Genomic DNA, 25,348 nt, shown 5'->3' with positions numbered 1-25,348 from the left:
CAGAATGCAACAGCTGACCAATCAAAATCAAGCATACCAGAGCGCATAGAACTGTAAAATCAAATCAAAAAATAAAAATAGACAATGAAATGCTTGTTTGATTTAAATGTAAAAAATGTAAATTTGAAAGTGAGCATTACTAACTGTGACAGCTGAAAGTATGATTCACACAGTGAGTGTTTTAGCTTCAGTTTACCCTGATCAGGTGAACACACTCTTCTCTCACTCTTCCTCAAAGCACAAAAGCACAGTGTTCAGAATCATAGGTATGGCTGACTGTTTGTTCCTGAAGAGGAGCAACAGTGTGTGTGTTTAATCATTAAACCAAGCTGTACTGGTGTGTGTGAGATACTTCTTTCTGGGCCTGAAAGTGCAGGGTTTCATCATCCTTTCATCATTTTAAAGAAGCACTGTGAATTGTCAGCAGCAGCAATCAGCATTTCCCCTTCTAAACTCTATCTGTCGCTCGTTTCTTGAGACCCTGCAAGTCTTGGCTTTTTCCAGATGTGGCATATTTTTCAGTCCCCCTCTCCTCTTCTCTATCTCTCCTATTCTCTTTCTCTGTGCTTTTCTCTCTCTCTTTCTTTCCCTCTCTCACCCGTCCCACTCCAAACAGCTCTGTTGCTAGGAGACTGGAGGGGCTGATTCGGCAAGCGGCCACCCCGACCCCCCACCCCCTCTGGCAGTCACACACACACACACATGCAAACAGACAGAGAGTCTCTGAACAGTCATACACACACAGGGGCAGTGAAGGGAGGGGATAAGATAAAGGAGGCAGCTGGGTCACACTCATACACACACGCTTATGCATGGGCCGAAAGAGAAAAGGAACCCTAGCAAATATTTACAGTGAAAAAGGTAAAGAAGACCTGATAGACTAGAGCAACATAACCAAACATGACCGATATGGCACCAAACAGGACACATTAAATAAATATACATCGAACATGCTTTTTGACAATTGAAAATACTAAATAGCTTGAATGAGATATCTTGAGTGGTCAGTAACCTTTTCTTCACTGAAGCCAAATACATGAGCTTATAATCAGTATAAATAAACTAAAGCATTTAGGAATCTTTAAGATTACTTACAACAGAACAGCAACACATTTTATGGACAATCATTTTGTGAACCTAGGAGGGTGAGCGCGATTTCAACAAGTACAACAGGTCCAGGGTTAGGTGCTTCTAGACTCTTGTTAATCAGCTATCATTTCCCACTGATTTTAGGAATAAATCATAGGTAGGGTTAGGTTTAGAGGTAGGGTTTGGGAAGTAGAGGTAGGGGAAGTGTATATTTTTGGACAATAATGTCGATCCAGGATCATCAGAAGATGTTGATCCAGGAACATGTATAACTTAGCAAAATCACAGCGACCAACCTAGGAGAGCAGATAATTCTGACTTTTCTACAACAATCTGGTGCTTCTGAATCAGCTACTCTAAGTATGTTTTGTTATTAGTTTACATATTTGCTATTGAATGTTCAAATGCTGAGTTTTGCCAAGAGTATCTGCATGTCGCGTGTGTGTCCGTCCGCGTGTGTGTCCGTCCGCGTGTGTGTGTATGTGTGGGCGTGTGTGAGAGAGAGAAAGAGAGAAAGAGAGAGAGAGACAGAGAGATATGGTCACACAGTGGAGCAAGCTGTCTTATCCGTCCGTGGCATGTGTACTGCAAACACATACAAGCTTCATCACTGTGTCTGTCACATGACTGTTCCCCTTTTGGGCTTGAACTGATGGTAAAATTAAGGAAATTTTTAACTGTCTTTACATTTATTTTTAAAAGATGAAATTTGCGATTATGGGAAGGGGCATTACATTTTCGACGAGTGATTGCTGTGATCGGGCAATCACAATGCACTGGGTCAGTTGGCGTAACAAAGTAGACGGCGCTTGAAATAAGGAGGGACTTTGTAGAAAACTATGTGTTTGAGAGAGGTGGGGCGTAGAGGACCTACAATAATGTACAGTATCTGAAAAAGAATGTGTTTTTTGAACATTAAAGTACAACATATTCTGTTACATCAAATATACAAAATAAGGATCTTGAAGAAAGCATCATATGACCGCTTGAAGTTGTTCTGAGTGGTGTATAGTGTGTTGCTAGGGCATTCTGATTGTTTTAGTGCATTGTTAGGAGGGTGCTGGGGCATTCTGAGTGGTGTGTAGTGCATTAGTAAATGCTATTGCAAGGAGAATGCCTTAGATCTACGTTTATTGGATTTGTCAGGGAAAAATTGTGTTAGATTGCTTAGAAAAGTAATATTGCACCTCTACCTCAAAAACCGCACATTTTGCGATATCACAGCACGACTTATACACCAAAGTTTAATTCTAAACCACTCATGTGAATAGATACATTGATGCTAGCCTTTGCAAGCATCGCTAAATTTACAATAGTGAGAGGGAATTGAGTGTTGTCTACTGTCCGACACCTAGACACTTAATATTAAGCATTATATTTATGAATTGCTTTGTTTAAATCTGCCATAGCAAATTACAGTGATATAGTGCTTGAGGGAAAATGGGGGGGGGGGGGGGTATTTGTATTACAGTGGAAGAGGCAGAAATGTGTGTGTGCATGTGTGTGAGAGAGGAACTGTTTCAACAATGCAGGCGATTCAGATCAGCCTGCTGCAAATCTGATAACAGGTCACCTTTTAAAGTCCCATCTCAACCCTGTGAGACCGGCGGAAGGTATAGACCTACAAATCGTTGAAACCCGTTCTCTCAGCAGGAGGTGGGGGATTTAGAAGAGAGTTACGGGGCAGGGGAGCTGGGTGTGAATCTTTGTGCATGAAGGTCAAGGAAAGCTGAAGTGTAATCCCTCCGACTTTCCACTACTCTCGTCTCCTCTGTTCAGACCCACTCTCTCCACCTTCCTTCCTGCCACTGTAAGTTCACGATGCTCTTCCATTAAATCCATATTACATTTTTCTCTCTCTCCCTTCACTCTTTCCTCATTCCTATCCCTCCCTCTCATTCAGCCACTCGTTTTTTCCTCCCCTCCTCTCTCTCTGACAGGGTGTGACGGACGCTTTCAGATCCTCATATGGGCGCAGCTCTTCCCTGAGCTCTATCTGACTCCCTGCACCCACATTACCCAGACACAACTGATCATCTGCATTAGTCTTTCACTATGAAGCTCTGGGCTCAATCGTGCTCCCCTAAAAGTATTTTTGCATGTCTAATGTGCATTTTGGAAGTGTGGTAGTCAAGCAGGATATTGAACATCTTTGTGTAACAGCTAAAGTCAACATTCAATCAAAAATGAACCCAATGTATTATCTTAATCCACATTTCCAGTGCTCATTATTTCAGAAGAAAATATGTCTTCTTAATCTTTAAACTTTATCTAAAATTAGTTTCCTTTTCTGCTATTTGATCATAATAAGCTACAGTATGTATGCAGTATTTTACTGCTTGCATTCATTCTGTAATAGTCACTCTTCACAATCCAATCCAATCGATTCCCATCTCAGTTAACATCATATTTAACTCCAAGATAAGTCACATTACAAAGTAAAATGGGTTTATGAGCTGTAATTCAAGTTGACTAAAGATCTGATATGAAAAGCTAGAAAAGCTATCCAGTATATTTACATTTATTTGAAAAATTTAGCAATATTTAAAAAAAATGTTGTAGCAAAGATGTTAATGCCACATGAAGAAATAATATCACATAAAATATAATATACAAATATTCTAATAAATACAAAAGTATTATAATATTTAAAACATGTTTTGTTTATTCCAAAGGGTTTATTTTAAAATCATTATTTTCAGTATCATTGTTCGGCCCATTGTGTCCTGTTCAGCATTGGACAAAATTTTTCATCTTCAGAGATCTTAGCAATAATTCAAGACTGGTGGGCACCATCATATCCGATAGCCTGTGGGCAGCACTCTGACACATAGCATGGTTGCATTTCTGGCGAGTTTGAGTCGTGGCTCGTGGTCCTTTCCAATCCGCCCCCCCCCCTCACACTTTCCTTCCTGTCTGCTCTCTGTACAATAGCCACGAATGCCAAATGTAAACCTTTTAAAAAATAAAGGAAAGATAAATAAGTCATTTCAAAATCCATATCGACTGACCACAAATCGGAATACCTCAAGTATTACAGAGGTTAGGGCCCTGCATAAGCCCAAACCACAAGAAATAAAACACTTGTTTGCATGTGGGTATAAATGGGTTCTGTTCATGCTCTGAGGTGTCTGCTGGGTCACGTCACATGACCCAGGTGTCATGGTATAATTGTGTGGTGGGGAAGGGGGTGCAGACAGTGAGACAACTGGACAGGATCACAACGCTAATGAGAGACTGCAGCAGTTAATTACAAAGGAGAGAGCGAGAGCGAGAGAGTGCCACAGAGGGTAGGAAGGGTGAACATGAGGAAAGGGAAATGGAGTGAGACACTCTTTTGTCCCAAAGCTGCATCCTTCCAGAATAGAGATAGAGAAAGCCTTTATTCCCAAGCACACATATGCACACATCCTCCCTGATCTGCTCAGGGAGGCAGTGTGTACCAGGAACAGGTAGGTGTGCGAGTGTTTGCAGAAGCTCTCTCTCTTTCTGTCTCTGGTAGGGGGGAGGCCCTGGAGCCAGTTAAAAATGGTGTTAATTTCTTCTCCTATGGGAGAGGAGAACAGTCTCTCCATGGCAACAGAGAGAAGGAGCCGAGGGGATGAACACCAGAGTAGCACCATCCGCGACCCTCTCTCATCACATGCACACAAGCACACACACAATGACAATGTACATCTACATGTAAATGTACATAACTTTGCATATTGCATTTATACATTACTCCTACATTCCTATAGTTTCAGATGGAAAGGGTTATGTGAATCCCAAAAGCACATAAAAGGCAACAGTGTAAAAGATGGGAAAGAGGATACTGGATCAGATCACCTACTTTTGAATCATCCTTTTTAAGTAGAAGGCTTCTCACTTCTAAAACACAGATTGAAGTGGGTCAGTCAAGCGGTGTGTTAATGTGTGTGTGCTAGCACAATCAGAACAGTTCTTAGTAAATCTAGACAGTAAGATGATACCATTTTTGTAATCTGATATGATAGCTTGCAGCTAACAATTAAAACTTTAAGTTAAATCAAACAAAAAAGAGGTGACTTTTACTACCATGTAAGTTTATTTTTTTGTAAAATTTTACTCAACAAGTATGCATTAAATTGATAATGTTAAAAAAATTATTTCAAATAAATGCTGTTCTTTTGAGCTTTCTATACATCGAATAATCATGAAAAACCATGGATTCCAAAAAAAAAAAAAAAAAAAAAAAGCAGCACAACTATTTTCAACATTGATAACAATAAGAAATGTTTCTTGAGCACCGCATCAGCATATTAGAATGGTTTCTGAGGATCATGTGACACTGAAGACTGAAGTAATGACTGCTAAAAATTCCGATTTGCCATCACAGGAATAAATTACATTTTAAAACAAATTAAAAATAGAAAACAGTTATTTTAAATTGTAATAATAAATCACAACATTACTGTTTTCAAAGGAGCTATTATTCTTGGTTAATAAATGCAGTCTTAGTTCGCATGAGACTTTTAAGTTTAATAAAAAAGTTTTTTTTTAGTTATTCAGTTTTTGCATGCTAGACTTTAAAGGAAATAACTGATTTAAGGACTTTTAGGTCAGTGCAATGAAGTATATGAGATAAAGAGAGTCTTTGTGTCAGTGTACATTAAGGCTGCCTTGTATGTTGCGTGTGGACAGCACAGTGTGCTCTGTGGGCTTTTCATGTCGTAACCTGCTATTGCAAATGCATCATGCAAAACTGTTAGCATTCATGCAAATGACTGGTAGATAAAAGGCCACTGTTGAGGCAGAGAGTGTCTTTTGGTTTGAAGGGGTGGAGAGGGGAGCTGAGGGAAGGTCTGTTTAGATCCTTTTTCTCCAAGGCTCTCTGCAGATATGCTCGCTAATTAATCACTTATCATAATGAGATTTTTCATGATTTTTGTCCTCAGTGATATGCTAATAATGAAATCGAAAAGCAGTTTGCTACAGTTGCTACAAGTCTCTCTCATCTTTAAGCATTTGAGGGTGGACACGTGTCCTGTTGTCAACAGCAATTTGGGTGGATATGCGTGTATTTTTGAGCTCAGTCGCCAAGAGAAGCAACTCCTCCAGGACAGAGGACATTGTCTCCTGATCCCTGCAGGCTGGACAACAGCGTCTCATGAGAGTGTGTCTCTGCACAGATCAGCCTTCTGGTGACCTGGAATTCTGAGCAAGAGAGGGTAGACACTTAAAAACACACACAAACACACACACTGTGATGAAAACAGTTGATCACAAAGTTGCATTGGACAAGATGTCAGTTCTTAAGCTTTTCCCCCCTCAGTCTCTCTGATGCAAAAATATTATTTGAGAAAAGCTTTAGAGCATATTTACAGGTTGTAACAGCTAGTTTTTACAACATATCTGTAATGTATCTACTGTCTTGCTTTTTTAAAATTAGTACCTCATTTTCATATTACAATGGGTGCAAAATCATTTACTTCAAACATTTCATCTTGAAAGGGCAAATTTTCTCTTTTTCTTTCCATTTAAACTTGTCCTAAAATTCACTCAACAGATAAATCACATTATGTTACAAACATGATGATTTTCTGAAACACCTGTGTTTGAAACACCTGCTTTTGTAGAACCTCTATCATCCTTCAGTAGATATGATGGAATAAGCAAGTCTCAAACATTTGACCAGGAGATTTCCTCCAGCTCGGAGAGTCAGTATATGCTCACGGTTGTCTTGCCATAGGCCCATACTGCAGAACACTGACTAAACCTTCCCTCTGCCACACACACATACACGGCAATGAGGATATTTCTGTTTCTGTTGTCATAGCAACAGAAAGCAATCATTTCCCTCACTTAAAATCTTGCAACATTCTTTCTTCTCCTTTGCCCCCTTAATAAGATAAATCTTAAAAAAATTCTCCTTCTCCCTGGACTCTTCATCAGTTTTTGAAAATCAGCAGAGACATAGATGAGAGGGAAAACAAGAGTGTGCGAGTGTTAGGAAAGCAGTGTGAAGTTTTACACTAATCTGTAGTATATATGTCATTGTCAGCATTTGGTGCAAATGCAGTAGACTGTGACACATGTTTATTTTTTTATTTTTTTTAAATTTATTTCTTTTTATTTTTTACAATAATCGCTTACTAAACTAGGGCTAGTGTGAGATAGTTTTTAAATTGTTGAAGGGCCATTAATCAGTTGGTGACTATATGAAGCTTTAAAATAACAAGAATGAACAAGAACCATCAAATAAATGTCTCTCATTCTCACCAAGGTTGCATTTATTTGATCAAAGAAAATAAATCAATATAGTGAAATATTATTCTAATTAAAAACAGCTGTTTTCTATTTACATATATTAAAAAAAAAAAAATCCTGTGATGGCACAGCTGAATTTCAGTGTCACATGATCCTTTCAAATTCATTCAGATATGCTGATATGTTGCTCAGATATTTTTTTTATTATCAATATTAAAAAGAGTTGGGCTGCTAATATTTTTTCAGGATTCTTTTATGAACAAAAAGTTCAAACAAACAGCATTTATTTGAAATATAACTTATTTGTAACAACAAATATCCTTACTGTCTTCTTGCTGAAGTATTAAATTCTTTTCTTTTAACTTACTGACCCTAAACTTTCAAATGGTAGTGTATGAAATATGTTACTTATAAAAAAATATATAAATGTTTTAGATTGGGCCAGTGAAACTGTTGGCAGGGCAAGTAAAACCCTGAATGACTGACCGGATTTGAGGCAGCAGAAAAATATTTAATTTTAAACACCTGTGAACTTGTGGTCACAACTAAATATGACGTGTTTGACTGCGTGTGAGCATGTTTTTGCTCCCAGTGTTAGCCACAGGACATAACAGGTGATAAATGAAGTTACTCCCCCTCACTAGAAAGAGAGCAACAAAGAGAAAGAGCAGAAGTGGATCAAAAGAGAGGGAGAGAAAGAATATTAAAGCGGTATAGAGAAAGACTTGACAGACAGAGAGCAGAGTGAGCTTGTGATGCCCTGCAGCTGAATCGAGCATCACTCTCATGAAACAAAGTCTACAGTGGGCCTGTGACACAACAGATACATATTTAATAGCTTTATTAATGATATGTGCACACTGTGGGCCCAGTCAGCACTGACATAATAGCATGTGCTGCTTGACTCATATGCTATTAGTGGCTTTTTTGCTTCTCTTTCTCTCTTTTTCGTCCATGGTGACAGTGTGGCTCTTTTAAAACCACACAGGATAAAGAGCCCCTGCACTATCAGATCCTCCTCCTTCTCGCCCCCACACACTGAAACATGGCACACCCAAGGTGCACCTGCATCAGAGAGGCCCTCTGCCACTCTCCTGCATACCACATTACACTGGGGCTCCAACCCCACTCCATGGCACCCTGCAGCCCTGCCACCCAGGGGAAGGTGAAAGGGATGACACTGCTCACATGGGGGGTGGGGGGGGGGGTGTTCAGATGGAAGCTGGCAGGGCGCACCCTGGGTGAAGTCAATTTTGAGTTTATTGCGCATGATAAAGAGACAGCCTGGGAGAGAGTGATGACTTATAATTGACAGCATACACTAACTGTCTCTAGTCTTGACTCAAAAATAGAAACAGGAAATATAAGTAGAACCATAAATTAAACATGTTAAAGAAGTGTACACAAACCCAACATGAAACTAACTTTTACATTATGAAAACCGTTAGCTACATGTATTGTGGAAAGTGGAAGCATATGCATATTATGCCACACTTTCTCTGTATCCAATCACTGTAAAAAGGTCCCCGGTTGCTTTTGTTCCTCTTATTATTCGGCTCTGTTTTGTTTGTTCTTCTTACTTTGTTTGTTGTCTACCTTGCGTACATGGAACAATTTGAGAAGGATCCCCTACTGTTTCAGTCCTTAATGAGATAATAATGCTGATGTGAACTTCTAACTCGCTTAGTGTGTAAGCATGTGGATGGTTGCGCTTCCTTGTTCTTGTTCTTTGTGGCATGCTGGTTGGTTAAGAACATGGCAGGGTGGGTATGAAAGGAAGTGACCTCAGCAACTTGAATTCATTACCCTGCACGGGAAAACTATCATGTTTTATATTTTGGTTACTGTAACTTGTGAGGCCATAGTGTAAAATACACAAACACACACACACACACACACACATGTCTATATATATAAATATATATATATATATAAATATATATATATATATATATATATATATATATATATATATATATATATATATATATATATATTATATACAACAAATGTAAAAAATATACATATTAAAAATTTATAACTTATGATTTAATAACTGAATTATTACATGGAATTTAACCTCATTAATAGTTTAATTAATACATCAAATAATAAACCAATAAATGGCTCAAACCATGACATGTCTGGTGGGGATACTTTTTAGTCACAACCAATTGTAGATGGCGGAGTGTTTAAAATACTGATTAAATAAAATTTTGACAAAAATGCTAAAAAATTACTGAGCAATGATGGGCCATTCAGTGATTTTCTATGCTCTTCCATAAGGCCATAGATCAGATAACCTCTTCCATATGACAGAATTGGTCATCTGTGTGACTGACAGATCGTTTGTGAGATGTAGTGTATGTGTTTGTGTCATGCAGTGACAGGAGGCTGTATATGGAAGCACGGAGTCTCCACAGAGGGACAGAATGACTGATGAAGGGTAAAACAAACAAAACATTAGGGAGCTGTTAAATAATGATAGTGAATGCCAGCGTACACAGACCACAGATCAACCACATGTCCTCAGAGAAAGAGAGAGAAAGCAGTGGGTAGAGAAATGTGCATGTATGCTGGTGGGGGAGGGCCGTATTTCTCAACATGTAATACATATGTGTAATATGTCATGAACTTCAGTTTCACATCTGACTTGCACATTTATTCCATTACAGGAGCAATTTATGGATAGAGAATCTGTAATTGCCACAGGCTCACTGGACGTCTTTTGGATAGTTAAACTGACACATCAGTGTGAAGGGTGAACTGTGGCAGAAGATGTTACAATGTTCAGAGTTCTGCCTCATTTCTTCTGCAGTCTTATAAATGAAAAGCACGCTGGGAACTGCCTGTTAGGAGCTGTCAAATGGTTGAATAGCAATTATCTGCTAACGAGGATTAATCTACACTAATTTAGCTTTGGTTATTTAAAAAAAATGTAAAATGATACTTTTTTTTCTGTAGAAAGTGCTCACTTGGTGGCTCCCATTCGGCATGATTACTGATCTTTGTTGTGTTTTTTAAATGCATAGTCAAACCCCTGGGATTTCATGTGAACAGTGAAACAAGTATGAACAGCCATTAAAATACTCATTTCAAAAAACTGTCTTGTCACCAGTCTTGTTTCTAATTTAAGTGCTTATTTTTCTCAGGCTGAGGTGTGCCAGTCTCAGGGGAGTCGGTCCCTCCTGGATGCCAGACAAAGGTCTGTTGGTGGGACCCCTTGAGGGCAACACTCAAAATGGTGTCTGTTCATGACGCCCTGAATGGCATAATGCACCAGTGGTAGTCGAGGACCTCCTAGTGTTCAAGAAAACAGTCATACACATCGTATACATCTCTCTCTATATACATGGTTTACATGTCTTTACAGTACATTACATTTAGACATTTTATATTCTAAATATTTTATTTATTTATTTTTAAAGGATAAAACCCAACTGTAGGTAATAATAGATATTGAAACGCATGTGTGTCTATTAAACTATTATTCAAACTATTACTGGCCAGACCGGGTCTTTAAATAAGCTTCGTGACCAAATGCCTTTATGCATCGAACAAATTAAACATCACGCACCCACGGGGTGTAGAATTTTTGTCCATTCTCTGGTCTTCAAACTGATTCTTAATTAACCCTCGCTTTGGGTGTCTTTCTAATGATTGATTCAGTCACAGTCCTGGGATGTGTGAAAAAAAAACCGAGCATTGTAAAGCAGAACAGGTAGGTTACCAGAGCAACGGGTGCCAACCGTCCGCTCCTCCCTCATCCTGTATAGAACAATGCAAGAGCTTGCTTTCCCTCTCCAGAATAAAAACGTACGAGGCACGATGTTGAAATAGTAGAGAATTTCGCATTACACTTGCTCAAACGCCGTTTTATTCCATATTAAATGTCGCCCTAAATGATACATTGATCGCCGAGCGCGCAAGGGTCCGTGCCTGAGATTACCACAGGAGGAGGAGGATGGTGCGCGAGACCCTCAAGTGGCCCACGAGAGCAGCTGAAGTTTCTCAAACCCTAATTTCTCAAAACATACTGATTCATTTAGAGCAATATAGCTGTATTTTAACGTCCACCATATATCATTAGCCCCTAAGCGAAACTATCTGCGCGCGCCCCTCTGCGCTCCGGCATGCCTGACAACTGGGTACACGAGCTCACCACACGCGCGCTCCCGCCTCCAAACGTCCAGTAACATAAAGCTACACTGTAAAAGGGTTGCTGTAAATTTTACAGTAACTTACTGGCAGCTGGATGCCAGTAACTTACTGTAAAATAGTTTACAGTATCATTACTGTAATTCCATGTACAGTAATAATAATGCATACTGTATTACTATTTACAGTATGAGTACTGTATTTTTCAATTACAGTACAAGTACTGTATTTTAATATGCAGTAATAATACTGTATATTGTATTATTATTTACAGTACAAGTACTGTATTTTTATTTACAGTACTAGAATTGATTTCATATTACTCAGACTTTTTTTGTAGATTTGGGTCTAGCTTCATTTGCTTTATTGTTACAAAATTAATAAAATTTTAATCTACATGTCACTGGTAAGGTTGCAATAAAGTTGGATGAAACTGATCTAATCGCAGCAGTCAAAGTTTTATTTAATATAGAACTCAAAATACTCAGAAAACAAAGCAACAAAACCAAACACAGAGTATAAAAAGACAAACCAATTAATGAAATTAACAACAGGTGTAACTGATGTTTAACGAATGAAAAACCACTAGCTGTAAACTATACGTTTTTCAATCCCCCAAACATGCATAAGTTCTTATGAACATTTGTCATTAAAATGTGCTGTTTCATTGTTTAACTATTTCATTATTTAACATTTACTTTAAAAAGTACATTCTACAAATGTGTTTGAATTCATCCTGTGTATTTGTAACATGGCTAAAAATTTCTGAAAAACATTCTGAAAAGCAGAACAAATCAAACAGTAAAAACATGTTTTAGTCGTGTTTTCTTTCAATAATTTGGCCAATCGAATTCAACAAGCTCTCTGATGAAAGATGTCACAAGAGGATTCAGGCTGGCGATTTTTCTCTGCACCCTTTTTCCAGATGCCCGGCTGATCTGTGATTTTGATTTTGTGATTTAGGCATTTGGTGTCATCAGGGTTTATTCTCAGAATGAACCTGCAAGCACAAGAAAAGACACATTTATCAAACCACTGATTTCCCAACAGTCATAACATGGTGCTGTATGCAGTTTTATGTTAATAAAAGCAATATGTACTATATAAATAAATAAATAATTATACATTGTAGACAGATTATGAACAGATTAGACAGATTATCATGAACCTTTGTGAGGTTGCAATTAAAATGAGGGACACTTTTTAGTGATTATAAAGAGACAGCTCTTTGCGTGCTTTCTGCCATGCCAAATCAAACATAGTAGTCTATTTTTGCTTTTCTGTTTAAATTAACAGTGGTTTGGGAATTTAGATAATTTATTGGGAATGTTGATGCTGGGATGTGATGTCTCTAGGCTCTGGTTCTCAAAATTTTTAGAGTAGTACCCCCTGAGGCTTTTAACATCCATCTGCGTAACCCCTCTCTGCAGTTACACCTTTTTCACTAAGGGTCAATATTTGCTCCTAATATTTGCTTTTTTTACATTTACAAATACTTTTATAAAATAAATAATGCTTTAAATAAAAAAAATAAAAAATTCAATAGAGAAATATGCAATGATGGTAAAAACAAAGTGATGCTTTAAATATTAAATTAAAACCCCCAGTACGTCGCAACAAGTCACTATCTTTATTTGTGAGGCATTCATTCATTCAGTAAGGAAGCAAATGGCTGTAATTATCAATGAATCATTGAATTATTGGCTCTCTTAATTTATTCAAAGCCGCAGATTCATTCACAAACACTACTGTGTGGTGCGGTTCTGCAGTAGCTTTCGTTGGAGCTATTTTTTGTATCGAAAAATACTGACTATTACTGTGTTTAAAATGAACATCACTTAATATTAATACCTTTTGTATGTTGAACTGTTGTATAAATCAATGTCACATTAGCAATCAAGTGGATATTCATGTTAAACACAGGAACTCACACAGGGAATGTTTTTGTATTGAAGAGATTTTGAATCTTAAATCGTCAGTAGGGTTGCCACCTTCAATACAGAAAAATAAGGGTAAATCACAACTTAAAACATGTTTTCATAAAAATATTAATTGCTAATGAACTTTAGTAATTGTATAAGGTGGCGTGAACACAGATTTTGGATAAAATATTTGTCACTGTTTGCAGACAGTAACACCATCCAAACAGTGAAACCACATAATAAATAACTGATCTACAAACATTTCTAAATTCATGTAAAACACACAATTATTGTTATTTTCTTTTTATTTTTGGTAAGTTAATCTATTTTATATAGTCTATTCTTAATTGTACTGTAGCCTATTGAAGAATGCAATTGTTTAAATTAGTTAAGTTGTTTATTTGCTTCACATAGGCACTGTATTTTAATTATTAAATATATCTCTCTTATCTCTTATTAAAATAATGCTTATGTGTCTGACTGTACACCTTAACCATAATAAACAAATCGGTAAAACTTTAAAATGTGTTTAAAAAATAATCTGGAGCAGCTTCCACCATTCTTTCAAATCGACTCTCTGCCAAGAGACCCGCCCTCCACTGACTCTGATTGGCTGTGAACCTGAAACAAACCAATCAATCCAATGATGGCAGTGAGTATTACCCAATCAGGGGCAGAATCGGACGAGTCTTCACAGAATGCCGGTGGGATGATCTGCATGAGATGCTGCATTGAAGACAACTCGGAAAATACGGGACAAACCACGTCCAGTATTGATTCAAAATGGGACGCGCTATTTTATTCTCAAATGCAGGGACGATTCCGTATTTCAAGGGACGGATGGCAACCCTATAAGTCAGTCAAGTCAAAATTTATATATGAAAAGCTCTTTTCCAAAACATGATGAATGCCATAAAACAAAAAACAAAAATTAATTTTGCAATGTTTTGTAATTTTGCTGTGTACTGACCCTATCTGCTGCTCCATCAACGTTTCTTGCCAAATCGCTATATTTCCATGTTTAAAATGTACTGCAAGATGCAGGTTCTTTCCAAACCGCGATAAGCGCTGAACCTATTTTTAGCCTAAATGCGATATATCCTCAGGACTAATCAGAATTATCTTTCTCTCTTCACGCTCTCACCCTTGAATCACTCGCACATATCGCGCCAGACGCTCAGTTCGCCTCATTCGCGCGTCCGTACCGTGCTAAACGCCTCGCGCCGCAGGACCTCCAGATGCACGTAAACGGCGTCTTTGCATTGACTTAAAGGGATAGTTCACCCAAAAATGTAAATTATGTAATTAATAACTCACCCTCATTTTGTTCCAAACCCTTGAGACCTCAGTTTATCTTTGGAACATAGTTTAAGATATTTTAGATTAAGGCAGAGAGCTCTCAGTCTATCCATTGAAGCAGAAAGGTTAGAAAAACATCATCAAAGTAGTCCGTGTGACATCAGAGGGTCAGTTAGAATTTTTTTAAGCATCAAAAATACTTTTTGGTCCAAAAATAGCAAAAACTACGACTTTATTCAGCATTGTCTTCTCTTCGGTGTCTGTTGTGAGAGAGTTCAAAACAAAGCAGTTTAGTGGAAAAAAAAAAGACCATTAGACAGCTGCAGCTCATTCAGATCATTAGGATCGAGTCAGTTAGAAATACCAAGGGTTCACACAAAACAACTGCCGTCTGCCTTTAGTTACTATGCCGCCCGCAGTTGGAATCAGCTTCCAGAAGAGATCAGATGTGCTAAAACACTAGTCACATTTAAATATAGACTCAAAACTCATCTGTTTAGCTGTGCATTTATTGATTGAGCACTGTGCAATGTCCGAACTGATTGCACTATATTTTCACAGTTTTTTTATTCTATTTTATGTAAAATCAATAAATTAATTTTAAAACATCTTCAGTTCTCTCTTCACAGCAGTTCAGTCAGTGTACTGTTTGAGTGCATGCATTACTCCGGGATTTTGGTTTGTTTGAACTCAGAGGGAGTGTCAGCCACATTAAAAAAAGTGAACAGCTTTAGTCATTTGTGGATTATGCATACTGGAACCATTTAAAAGATTCAGTTCGATCTGGTGAACTGGTTCAGAAAGATCTGGTTACATCGAATGATTCATTTGCGAACCGGATATCACAAACTGCTTTGTTTAAATTTCTCTCTCACAACAGACACGGAAGAGAAGACAATGCTGAATAAAGTCATAGTTTTTGCTATTTTTGGACCAAAATGCATATTCGATGCTTCAGAATATTCTAACTGACCCTCTGATGTCACATGGACTACTATGATGATGTTTTTCTTACCTTTCTGGACATGGACAGTATACACACAGCTTCAATGGAGGGACAGAGCTCTCGGACTAAATCTAAGATATCTCTGTGTTCTGAAGATAAAAGGAGGTCTCACGGGTTTGGAACGACATGAGGGTAAGTTATTAATTACATAATTTAGATTTTTGGGTGAACTATCCCTTTAACACGAAAATCACTTGCGCCAGACGCTCTTTTTGCATTTGGTGTGAACGCCATTTACTCACATACACAATGTTATGTCATGATGTGTATTTAAAGTTGAAAATGGATATTTTACTTGTTTAAAATGTGCTAGAGAAAGACATATGACTACTACACTCAAGTCTTTTGCAGTGTCTCACAGGCGTCAAATTAAAATTATTGTTTTAAATTTTAATTTTAATGTTTTTTGAGCAGAAAGTCAACATATCGTCCCCTTGGAATTATAAGGTTCTATCTGCGTTCTGAGCAGTTCTGAGATATTGAGCTTTAAATTTTTGGAATCCATGTAGAAAGCACCTTTTATTTTCTAAATAAAAAGTTCCAAAATGTACATAACTTACAAAAAAAAACTACATCATATAATGTAAAGAAGTGGCCACAGAATAAAAATATGTAAATAACTAAATTTTGACAAAAATGTCAGATAGAACCTTATAATTCCAAGGGTACGATATTACAAAGATTTCTGAAGAATCAAGTGACACTGAAGAATGGAGTAATGAAAAAAGGAATACATAACATTTTAAAATATATTTCAATACAAAACAGTTATTTTAAATTGCAATCATATTTAAAAATATGACTGTGTTTCTGATCAAATAAATGCAGCCTAAAAGCTTTAGGATAAGAGCTTGTGATGTACAGCCTGGTTGGATTGGCTGCTGCCTAAAATAATTAAACATCATTTACCACTTTATTTACAAAATATTAATCTTCAACACATGTTCACAAGAGCACCGCGATGCATGCATGTTATGTTGACACAAGAGCAGACGTTCAGTCAGCTCTCGGGTATCTGTCTGCTGGTAGATGTTGACCAACTTTAATCTCATCCATAGTATCAATTAAAAAAGCTTTTTAATAGACTTACCAAGTGCAATCAGTCTTGGGGTACTGGGCAGAGAGAGGCTTCTCTCTGCATCTGCTGGAGTTGCAGTGACCTAAAAGTAGAGCAATTAACATAAGGTTGGGAGAAATTAATTACATATATAGAGAACATACTTGCATCTTGTTTTAAAATACTTCTCAATGTGCTTTATAAGCATATGTCACTCTGTGATATCTTTGTCTGCCTATCTTGCAAAATAGAAGTTTGATCATAAATGATGATGAAAATTAAAGTGTACCTCAAATGCATGACATATGAATACAAAAACAGTAATAGTCTTTTAGAAATGTCTTAAGAAACTATAATCCTGCGATCTCTTACATCCTCCAGTAAATGTGGGTCATCTGATCTGTGTGTCTTTGCATCAATGTACTGTGCTTTGACTGACTCAAGGGCTCAAAAGTGCTTTGAGGGTCTCATTTACTGGAACATCCTGCAAAAAGCAGTCCTTTCCTTTGGAATTTTTACCTGTATACACCTGTTCAGGTGCCACATAATTAAAATTCCTCTTGAAATATGTCTTCTGTCAAAAATGTTTCTTTAAAATGGTAAATGTACTGCATTTATATAGCGCTTTCAACAGACCACATGTCCATCCAAAGCGCTTTACAAGTTGCCTCACACTCACCCATCCACTCACTCATTCATACACCGACGGCGGTGTCTGCCATTCAAGGCGCCATCCAGCTCGTCGGATGCTCGTCTTTATCATTGCAATTATCATCAACCTCAGAATGCACAACAATGTCATCATGGATGTCATTGTCATCATGGATGTCACTGTCATGTCTACAGTTTGATGCATCAGCATCTATTATTACAGGGTTCTCCAAAGATTCTCTGTGTTTTCTGCTTATGTGAGATGTGAAAGATGATTTTACATGAAAATGTTTTTCACAGTTGGGAAAGGGGCAGGTAACGTTTTACCCATCTCTTATATGCCAATTTAAATGGTCGCAGAAGCTAGGAAAATTTGGGGATGTACAGCAGTGGCGTAGCCAGGGGAGGGGCCATGGGGGCACTGGCCCCTCCTGAAAACTGATTGGCCCCCCAGTGTGCCCCCACCCTTCTACTTGTCTGTCACTCACAAATTCAAATCATAATCTTTCAGTTTAGTAAATAACTCATGATTGCGTCGCGATGCTTCTCAACGAGGACCAAGAATAGCGAGCTGCTGTTTTCCAACGAAAAAAAGCACACGATAAGTTGATCTATTTTATATAGCATATGTTTTTCGATTAGCGAGATGACCAAGATGCTAATCATTATATTTACTATGCTCCTCTGATGCTGAATGTAAAAGGGGTTTACTGCGTTACGATTTACTTATTTTTCGGCCCAACGCGCCGATATAGGCAACAACGCAATTTAAAGCAATGGTTTAAAAAAAGTATAATTGCAATTCTAATAAAGTCATTATTGAATCATGCAGTCGATTAGCGACTTTTTTCACTTAAGTGAGGTGACGAAACAAATCGTGTGATGTTTATCTAACGCTCCACACTTGAGAAAAAAAAAAAAAACGCTGCACACTTGAGACTTTTTTCCAGTCTATGGGTCAGACACATGCAAAAACATCGTTTTTTTACTGGTCAATTTTGAGATTTGGGGCTGTTTGTCTTCAATAACATGTCTTCTTTCAGACTTGTGGTGAAAAAAAGTCCAAAATACACAAATAGGTCTTTATTTTTCTACACCTTTAGTCTAGTTGCGTCTGTAGATTTCTCATAAATTCAGTTGGTGTTCTAAATCACCATGGTGCTCCGCGATTGCTGTCTGCACCCTGGAAAGCTCTCTCTCTAGCTCTCTCTCCCTCCCTTCACAGAAGTTATTGACAAAACGTCATTTGATGACACCCAGAAACATTCTCAAATGAAAAAAAATCATACATAAATATTTATTGCATGATTAAATAGCAAAATAAATAACTAATACTAAAATAACACTGGACTAATTAAGCTATTCTAAACTATTTCTATAGGATCCACATATTTTACTTAAACTAAAGCTACCTTTTTGAACAAGTAGCTATCTAACAAAGTATGGATATATGATATTTTTAAATCAATATGCTCAAGATTAATTAGCCTTAACATAAGTAGATGTTGTTTATTCATCAATGCAAATTTACTGCAACTGCTGCTATGCAAATTGAATGGGATGTGGATAATAAACAAAAACAATTTGTTATATTAAATTTATATTAGTTATATTAATTAATTAATTGTGTATTTATTTCTATGAATTAATGCTATTCTGCATTTATATAAATAAGGCTATTATATATATATTATATTATTATTATTATTTGTGAGTTGTACACTATTCATACATTGGATTCATTTATTTATTACAGTTTTTCTTTCACTTTTGTAAAGTGAAAAGTTATTACAAATTGTATTTGATTGTTTTGATTTAGAGCAGTGAATAACTAATAATATGGTAACACTGTTTATTACTGATTTTAAAGGTTACTGAACTCTTGAAATGATTTGGATATACAGTTCAAACAACACAAGATTGGCCCCTCTGTATTAATCGTGGCCCCTCTTGTGCCCCCCAGTTGAAAAAATCCTAGAATCGCCCCTGATGTACAGTATGCTCGCATCCCACAACCTGACAAATCACAGGATCCGTTTGAGCAGGTCTGCAGTTAACCTTATTTGGTTGTGTGTGCTTACGAAGCATGTGTGACTTTAGTGCAGACAGAATCTGAAAACTACAAGGACAAGTCGGCAAACCACCATTGAACCTAAAATTAGACAGGTTCCTTCCTATGCATTATGATATACGGTGGTAAAATCTGTAATGCGTTCGCACAGATAACTTGCAGTGTTCGCACACAAAACTGCGCAACCATCTTGACTGCTGCTTTTTTAAACAGTATGTTAAAGATAGAAATGACAGTTTTCAGATTATGTTAACGTTTTAATATAAGAGTCAACGTTGGTATAATAATCACCAGCTTTTCCTCATTGAATTATTGTTAGCTTACCAGTTTCTTCAGATGACGGTAACCGCCAGAAAAGAACTCCAAGCAACTCCAAACCTCCGACGTTCCGCGGTTCTAACAGCAAAAAACTAAATGAAAACGAAATATTCACTTCAAAATACTGTTATACAACCTCCGTCTTTAGTGTTGCCTCACGTTTTCTTTTTGTACTTCAAGATAGTTTGCTGTTAACGTAAAGTTTCCACAGAGTCCTCCTGCTTAGCTAATTTACATTAAAGAGGCAGAGGAGCATTTAAAAAAAGCTTATTTTGTTTCTGTGTCACTAAATATCAGTCAATGTAAACTTTATTCACCCCGTTTAAGTTGTCATAATGATAACGGCAGTAACAATTGTAACATTACCTCAGGCCTTGACAAACAGGCAGAAAAAAAGTCTTGACTACAGGAATATTGTCCTCACAACTCACTCAATTTGCAACACTGGTTCGTGTTAGGTTGCTGTTAATAAGTGACTGCATTTGAAAATATCTCGGTTTTAAATAAAATAATTACAGAAACAATACTAACCTTTTTGTTGAGTGTTTCCTCAGTTGTCCCAACCAACTGAAAAAAAAAAACCGTTGAAAAGAAGTCTCCGTTGTCATTGGTCAGTTTTTCGCGGGCATTGTCGCTACTGTAAATCGATTTACAGTAGAGAATAATTACAGTACTAAACTTATATTTTCCCATAATCCTTTGCTATTTACAGTATTATACTGTTGGCACATTTAACAGTATTATACTGTACATATTACAGTAAAATACTGTTCAAATTACAAAAATCCGTTACAGTGTAAGCAGTAAATAAAATAACGTTCTCTCAATCAACATTATCATGATTTGCTGGGATAAAAAAACGGGCCACGTTGTGGTTTTCTGTGACATCCCAATCCCGTCAGCAGGACAACGTCATGCCAATTCGTCAGATACCATTACCATCACGTTGCTATGGTAGCCAGCTCTCAGAGTAAGACTGTTCCGCCCGGTTGGGGTGAGGGTTGAATATGCTCTGTCAACCCGAGGTGTAAGATTGAAAAGTTGCGCACAGCAATGTGGGTTGCGCGTAGGTGGAAACGAGCGCTGTCCCGAAGCATATCGAGAAAGGGCTACAGCATCAGCAGAACCATATTAAGAGTTGAAGTATCACAATCACAAACACACAGACATAATTCACTCATATCTAGTCAACTGGAAAAAGGCACTTTACCGTAGACTTGACAGGGACGTACAGGACGGGCTTCCCCGATGGCTCTTTCTTATTGTGCTCGCCCAAGATGATGCTGCCGACCTGAAAGCCTTTGGACTTCACCCAGAATTTGAATTTGGCGTTGATGTGGCTGTTGTCGACATAGACACCGTCCGACTCCTCGTTCTGTAGCAGGGTCTGCATTATTTTGTTGTATTTTCGGCGCGTGACGGTCTTTGTTTTACCAGAGTCTCCGTAAGTCCGGAGACACCAGTCCTGAAATTCGCTGAACATCTCTGCCTCCAGCACGACGGGACTTCGGCTCCTTTTTGTTAAATCCGCGCATGGTTTCTTAGTTGCCATCCCTTCCTCTTTGTGAGCCGCGAGCACCTTTCGAAACGATCAAATGCAACTACAAAGCCTGAAAATGATAGTTGACTCCCCCTCCTCTCCCTGTCCCGCTACGAGGATAATCGCTTCGACACCGTTGCTGGAGGTCCACCTCCGCTAAACAAGGCGAAAAAAGTCGTATTCTATGTGCCTGTTTCGGGCAGTCACACACCTGTTTGCAGAGACGCCTCGCCTACTGTCCCAAACCGCAACGACAAATGTCACTTGCACACATCATCCGCTGAGGAACTGAGAGAGGGGGCCGTCCTACCAAACGGGTATCTCGGTATCTCCCACCTGTGCGTAAACGGCTCGAGGCAAGTGGGGAAAAGCCCCGAGGGTCAATACCAAAAATGTAAAAAACCACACACACGCACAAATCTTCCTGGCTCCAGAAAGGAGTAAAAAAAGAGCTCGGCGTAACAGACTTTAACGGCCCACTTTTCAAACGACCGGCGCGAGACAGCGTTCTATTATGGGATGTCTGACACAACCACGTTGATGTCATACGGGCGCGAGAATGTTTAGCAAAAACGACTCGAATTATTTTAATATTGAGGTTTGAAATAAAAACGCTATGCGGGTTAAAATAGACCTCCTTCGCGAGCCGCCGTCACGCGATAGTAGGCTACTGTCCCACTCTTTCCACCTGTTTGAATCGGACCTGCGCGTGCACTGCTGCCGCCACGCTAGATACTGTCCCAAATTGACATTTCTCGTTTAGAATCCTCAATATTTAATAGCTACTGGTAGTTCTGTGACAGAAACGTCTTCCGTGGCGTACAATGAAACAAAAAGCAGCCGTAACAAAGAAGCCTATACTATGTTTTCTTTATATCTTAGTCTTTTTTCCTTTCTTTCAGGAAGTAGCCTGTGCAGCGCGTGGACGCAGTGGTTTCAAAGCTGGTAGGCAGTATCTGGTGTCGCAATAAAGAGAAAATTCCGATTCAGATAAAAGGGGAAAATTACTTTATGTTTCTAATAATCAACACTAGCGAAAATATCCCTATTGCGTACACTATATATGGAAACTGAGTTTAAAAAACCACATACACCAATATGGTTCAGATGTTTCTGTTCTCTTGTAAAATAACATTACAAAACATTAATAGCAATGATTATAAATGGGAATTAACTTCTCATCTTTGAGACCACTATGGTGATCTGGGGGTATTTTTTTACATTAAAGTAGCCTATTCTTCTCAATGTAACAATTTTACAATAATATACAAAATGTTCATATAAAACCCATTTAGCAATATTTAAATAAAATCCAATATATTTTCCCCATTTATAATCATGCACTTGATAAATGCAGGGAATGTACAGTGAAACATTACCAGTACGGAAAACTATAGACTGTCCATTACAAAGGATTTGTTTTCTGTTTAAAAATGTGTTGAGTAAACTGTTTAAAACAATTTGTTTGCTTATTTATTTGATGATTTATTAACTTACATAAAGAGGGATTCTGCTGATCCAACTCTTAAGGGTTCAGGTAAATTGAGCTGTTCTCTGTTGTTGTTGTTGTTGTTGTTGTTGTAGTTATAGAACACTCAGTAGCATTGTGATTAGCTCAGACATCCAACAGTACTTTGTCCACCCATAAATTTTAATGTGTATTGATTTGTGATAACAAATAAAATTAATGAAAAATAATCACTGTTAATAACAAAGTTTGTCATTTTCAGAATTATTATAGATGATCACATGTATATATATCTAATAGGTCATTCTTGGCATAGTTTAGGTTATTATGTTGTTTTTGACTACTTGTGATGTGTGTGTGGTCCAGTGTGTTTAAAGTGTCTTCTAATGTCAGGTTTTGTATGTGTATTTGATCTGTTAATTTCTAATACACCATGTGATAGTGTACTCATGTTTGGTCACGTATGTGCACTTATTAGTTGCATTGTGTTAGTGTGTGTCCCCATTTGCGAGTGCTGGTATGTGAGCATCCTCTCTTTCTCTGTGTAGTGTGAGTGCTCCGGGGCTGTGTTGAGGACCATGCTGGGACTGCTGGTGATGTCGGCTGCTGTTGCTATGACAGCAGCTCAGCTCCAGCAGCTGAAGAAGCAGAACAGGCCGCCTGTATCTGCCCCATCCGGACTGCATTGCCTCACTCCAGAATCTTCTTTCAGTCCTGGAACCTGTTTAGAGTTAAAAAAGGTTTCCCTGGGTATGGAATCACTTGCAGCATATTACAATCCTCCCTGAGCTCTGGAATTCTGTCGAAAGGTGTGGGATTTGATGGATGAAGCTGTCAGGAATGTGTCCGTTTGATGTTCTCCAATTCTTAAAGGGGTATTGCACCTTGTTTAAATACCATGTTCATTTTGCCCATCAGCTAGTACTGACTAGTCAGTTCCAATAAAATGTTTGACTGACAGCACTAAATCCTCTTTGATTGGCACAGCCTTGCATATCTGTCCCAGATGTTCACCCCTTTATAAAAAAAGATGTTAACATACCAGTTACCATCACAAGGCAAGGATATATTTAGATTAAATAGATTTTTGTGGAAAATATATTGAAATCATTCTTTTTATTTTTTATTTTGTTATCTAAGTGAGACTAATCATACTATCTTAGTGTTCTCAAAATACATTATTTTTTGATGCTTTAAATGGCTTGATAATAAAGATAAATATTTGCAGAGGTTTTTGAGATTTTTAAAAAAAAAATTTATTGGTTTTGCAACAGTATTGCGCAGTGTAAAAGGAACAGTGTTGGAATATAGGAATGTGTGGGCACGTATTAAACTAATACTTGATCTTTCAAACACCTTCAAGTGCCATAAAAGAGACATCATTTAAAGTTAGTTAATTAGTAACTATATCAATAAACAAGATAATGTTAGAGTGATTTAGTAAGACAGTGGCCTTTGAAATTAGGTGCTTATTTGCAAAAAAATTATTCAAGCATTTTTATCTGATAATGTGTATTATAATCATTAGTAAATACTAGGGAAGAAATTTTACATAATACATTTTTTCTAAAATAATATAAATTGCCATTATTATGTAATGATCATAGGGCATGGCTTTTTATGGAATTATTTTACACCTAGAAAGAAAATATTTAGGTAAACTTTTTGCAGGTAAAACTGAAGGAATGAGGGACAACCAAAAGATCTTCTGAACATCTTGGCCAAAAATATCTGACTTTAGGAATATAGTTATTCCACAGGTATGTGGACTTAAGTTCCATAAAATGTATTTACAGGCTTTCCTAAAGCATTATTGGATAGTTTGAGCTTAATTATGAAGTCAATGTCGAACATATACGTTTTTATTTCATTACATTTTTATGATAAGACAATTAAAAATGTAATTTAAAAAACACCTAAGTTGATGATGATTCAGATATATTGAATACATGTGTGTTTTGGGGAGTCGTCCCCCAATTATTTATTTTAGCCAAAATTAAGGTGTAAAATTTCTCTTAGTTACATCATTCTGACCAAACTCTGGACAGAGATTTGCAAATTCCAGGTACGGCCCATGATTGGTCTGTTTTGGGCCTGATTATTCTTTCTGAGTTAGCAGATTAGTTTGAATAAGTAATCGCCGAGAGGCATGGGTGGTTAAAAGCAGAGCTTATTATAATATTTTTTTTATCATGCATTCTGGCTATAATTAAATGTATACTGGCACTAAAATTAACACTCTTATTTTTGTCATTTTGCATGTGTTTCTTTTTGTTTATGTTCCTGTGTCATTCCTTTTCTGTGTTTCTCTCTTCACATTGGCAACACACACAGTGCATACTACCAGCTTTTGGCTTCAGCATGCCAGGTTTCTTTTACAGCAACAAAGGGTGTATCTCACTCCCATTGAGAGAGTGTGTGTGCAGAAGTGAATGGGAGAGAAAGGATTACGGTGCCAGTGCAGAGGAGGCAGCGGTTTTGTATGGATGTATACACTGTATGTATGTGTACACTCTGCTGCTTATATTTGCCGGCTCAGGG

The 25,348-nt window shown here is 37.5% G+C and overlaps 1 protein-coding gene and 1 long non-coding RNA gene across 3 annotated transcripts in view; both read right to left on the bottom strand.

Moving 5' to 3' along the window:
• Positions 1-22,227, bottom strand: part of LOC128018692 (nucleolar protein 4-like) — a 50,029-nt gene extending 27,802 nt beyond the window's left edge. For both annotated transcript variants that reach the window (XM_052604385.1, XM_052604387.1), the window contains exon 1: positions 21,010-22,227. In XM_052604385.1, coding sequence (XP_052460345.1) covers positions 21,010-21,351 — 342 coding nt within the window. In that variant the 5' untranslated portion in view covers positions 21,352-22,227. The remainder of the gene's footprint in view (positions 1-21,009) is intronic.
• Positions 11,792-20,960, bottom strand: LOC128018693 (uncharacterized). Its single transcript, XR_008184941.1, has 3 exons — positions 19,806-20,960; positions 16,793-16,862; positions 11,792-12,475 (listed from the first exon to the last, which is right to left on the bottom strand). It is a non-coding gene; the product is annotated as an uncharacterized LOC128018693 (long non-coding RNA).
• Positions 22,228-25,348: the final 3,121 nt, after the last annotated feature.

Source organism: Carassius gibelio, chromosome A8 (genome assembly GCF_023724105.1).
Source record: "Carassius gibelio isolate Cgi1373 ecotype wild population from Czech Republic chromosome A8, carGib1.2-hapl.c, whole genome shotgun sequence".
Taxonomy (NCBI): domain Eukaryota; kingdom Metazoa; phylum Chordata; class Actinopteri; order Cypriniformes; family Cyprinidae; genus Carassius; species Carassius gibelio.
This window is presented reverse-complemented; position numbering and strand designations above follow the sequence as displayed.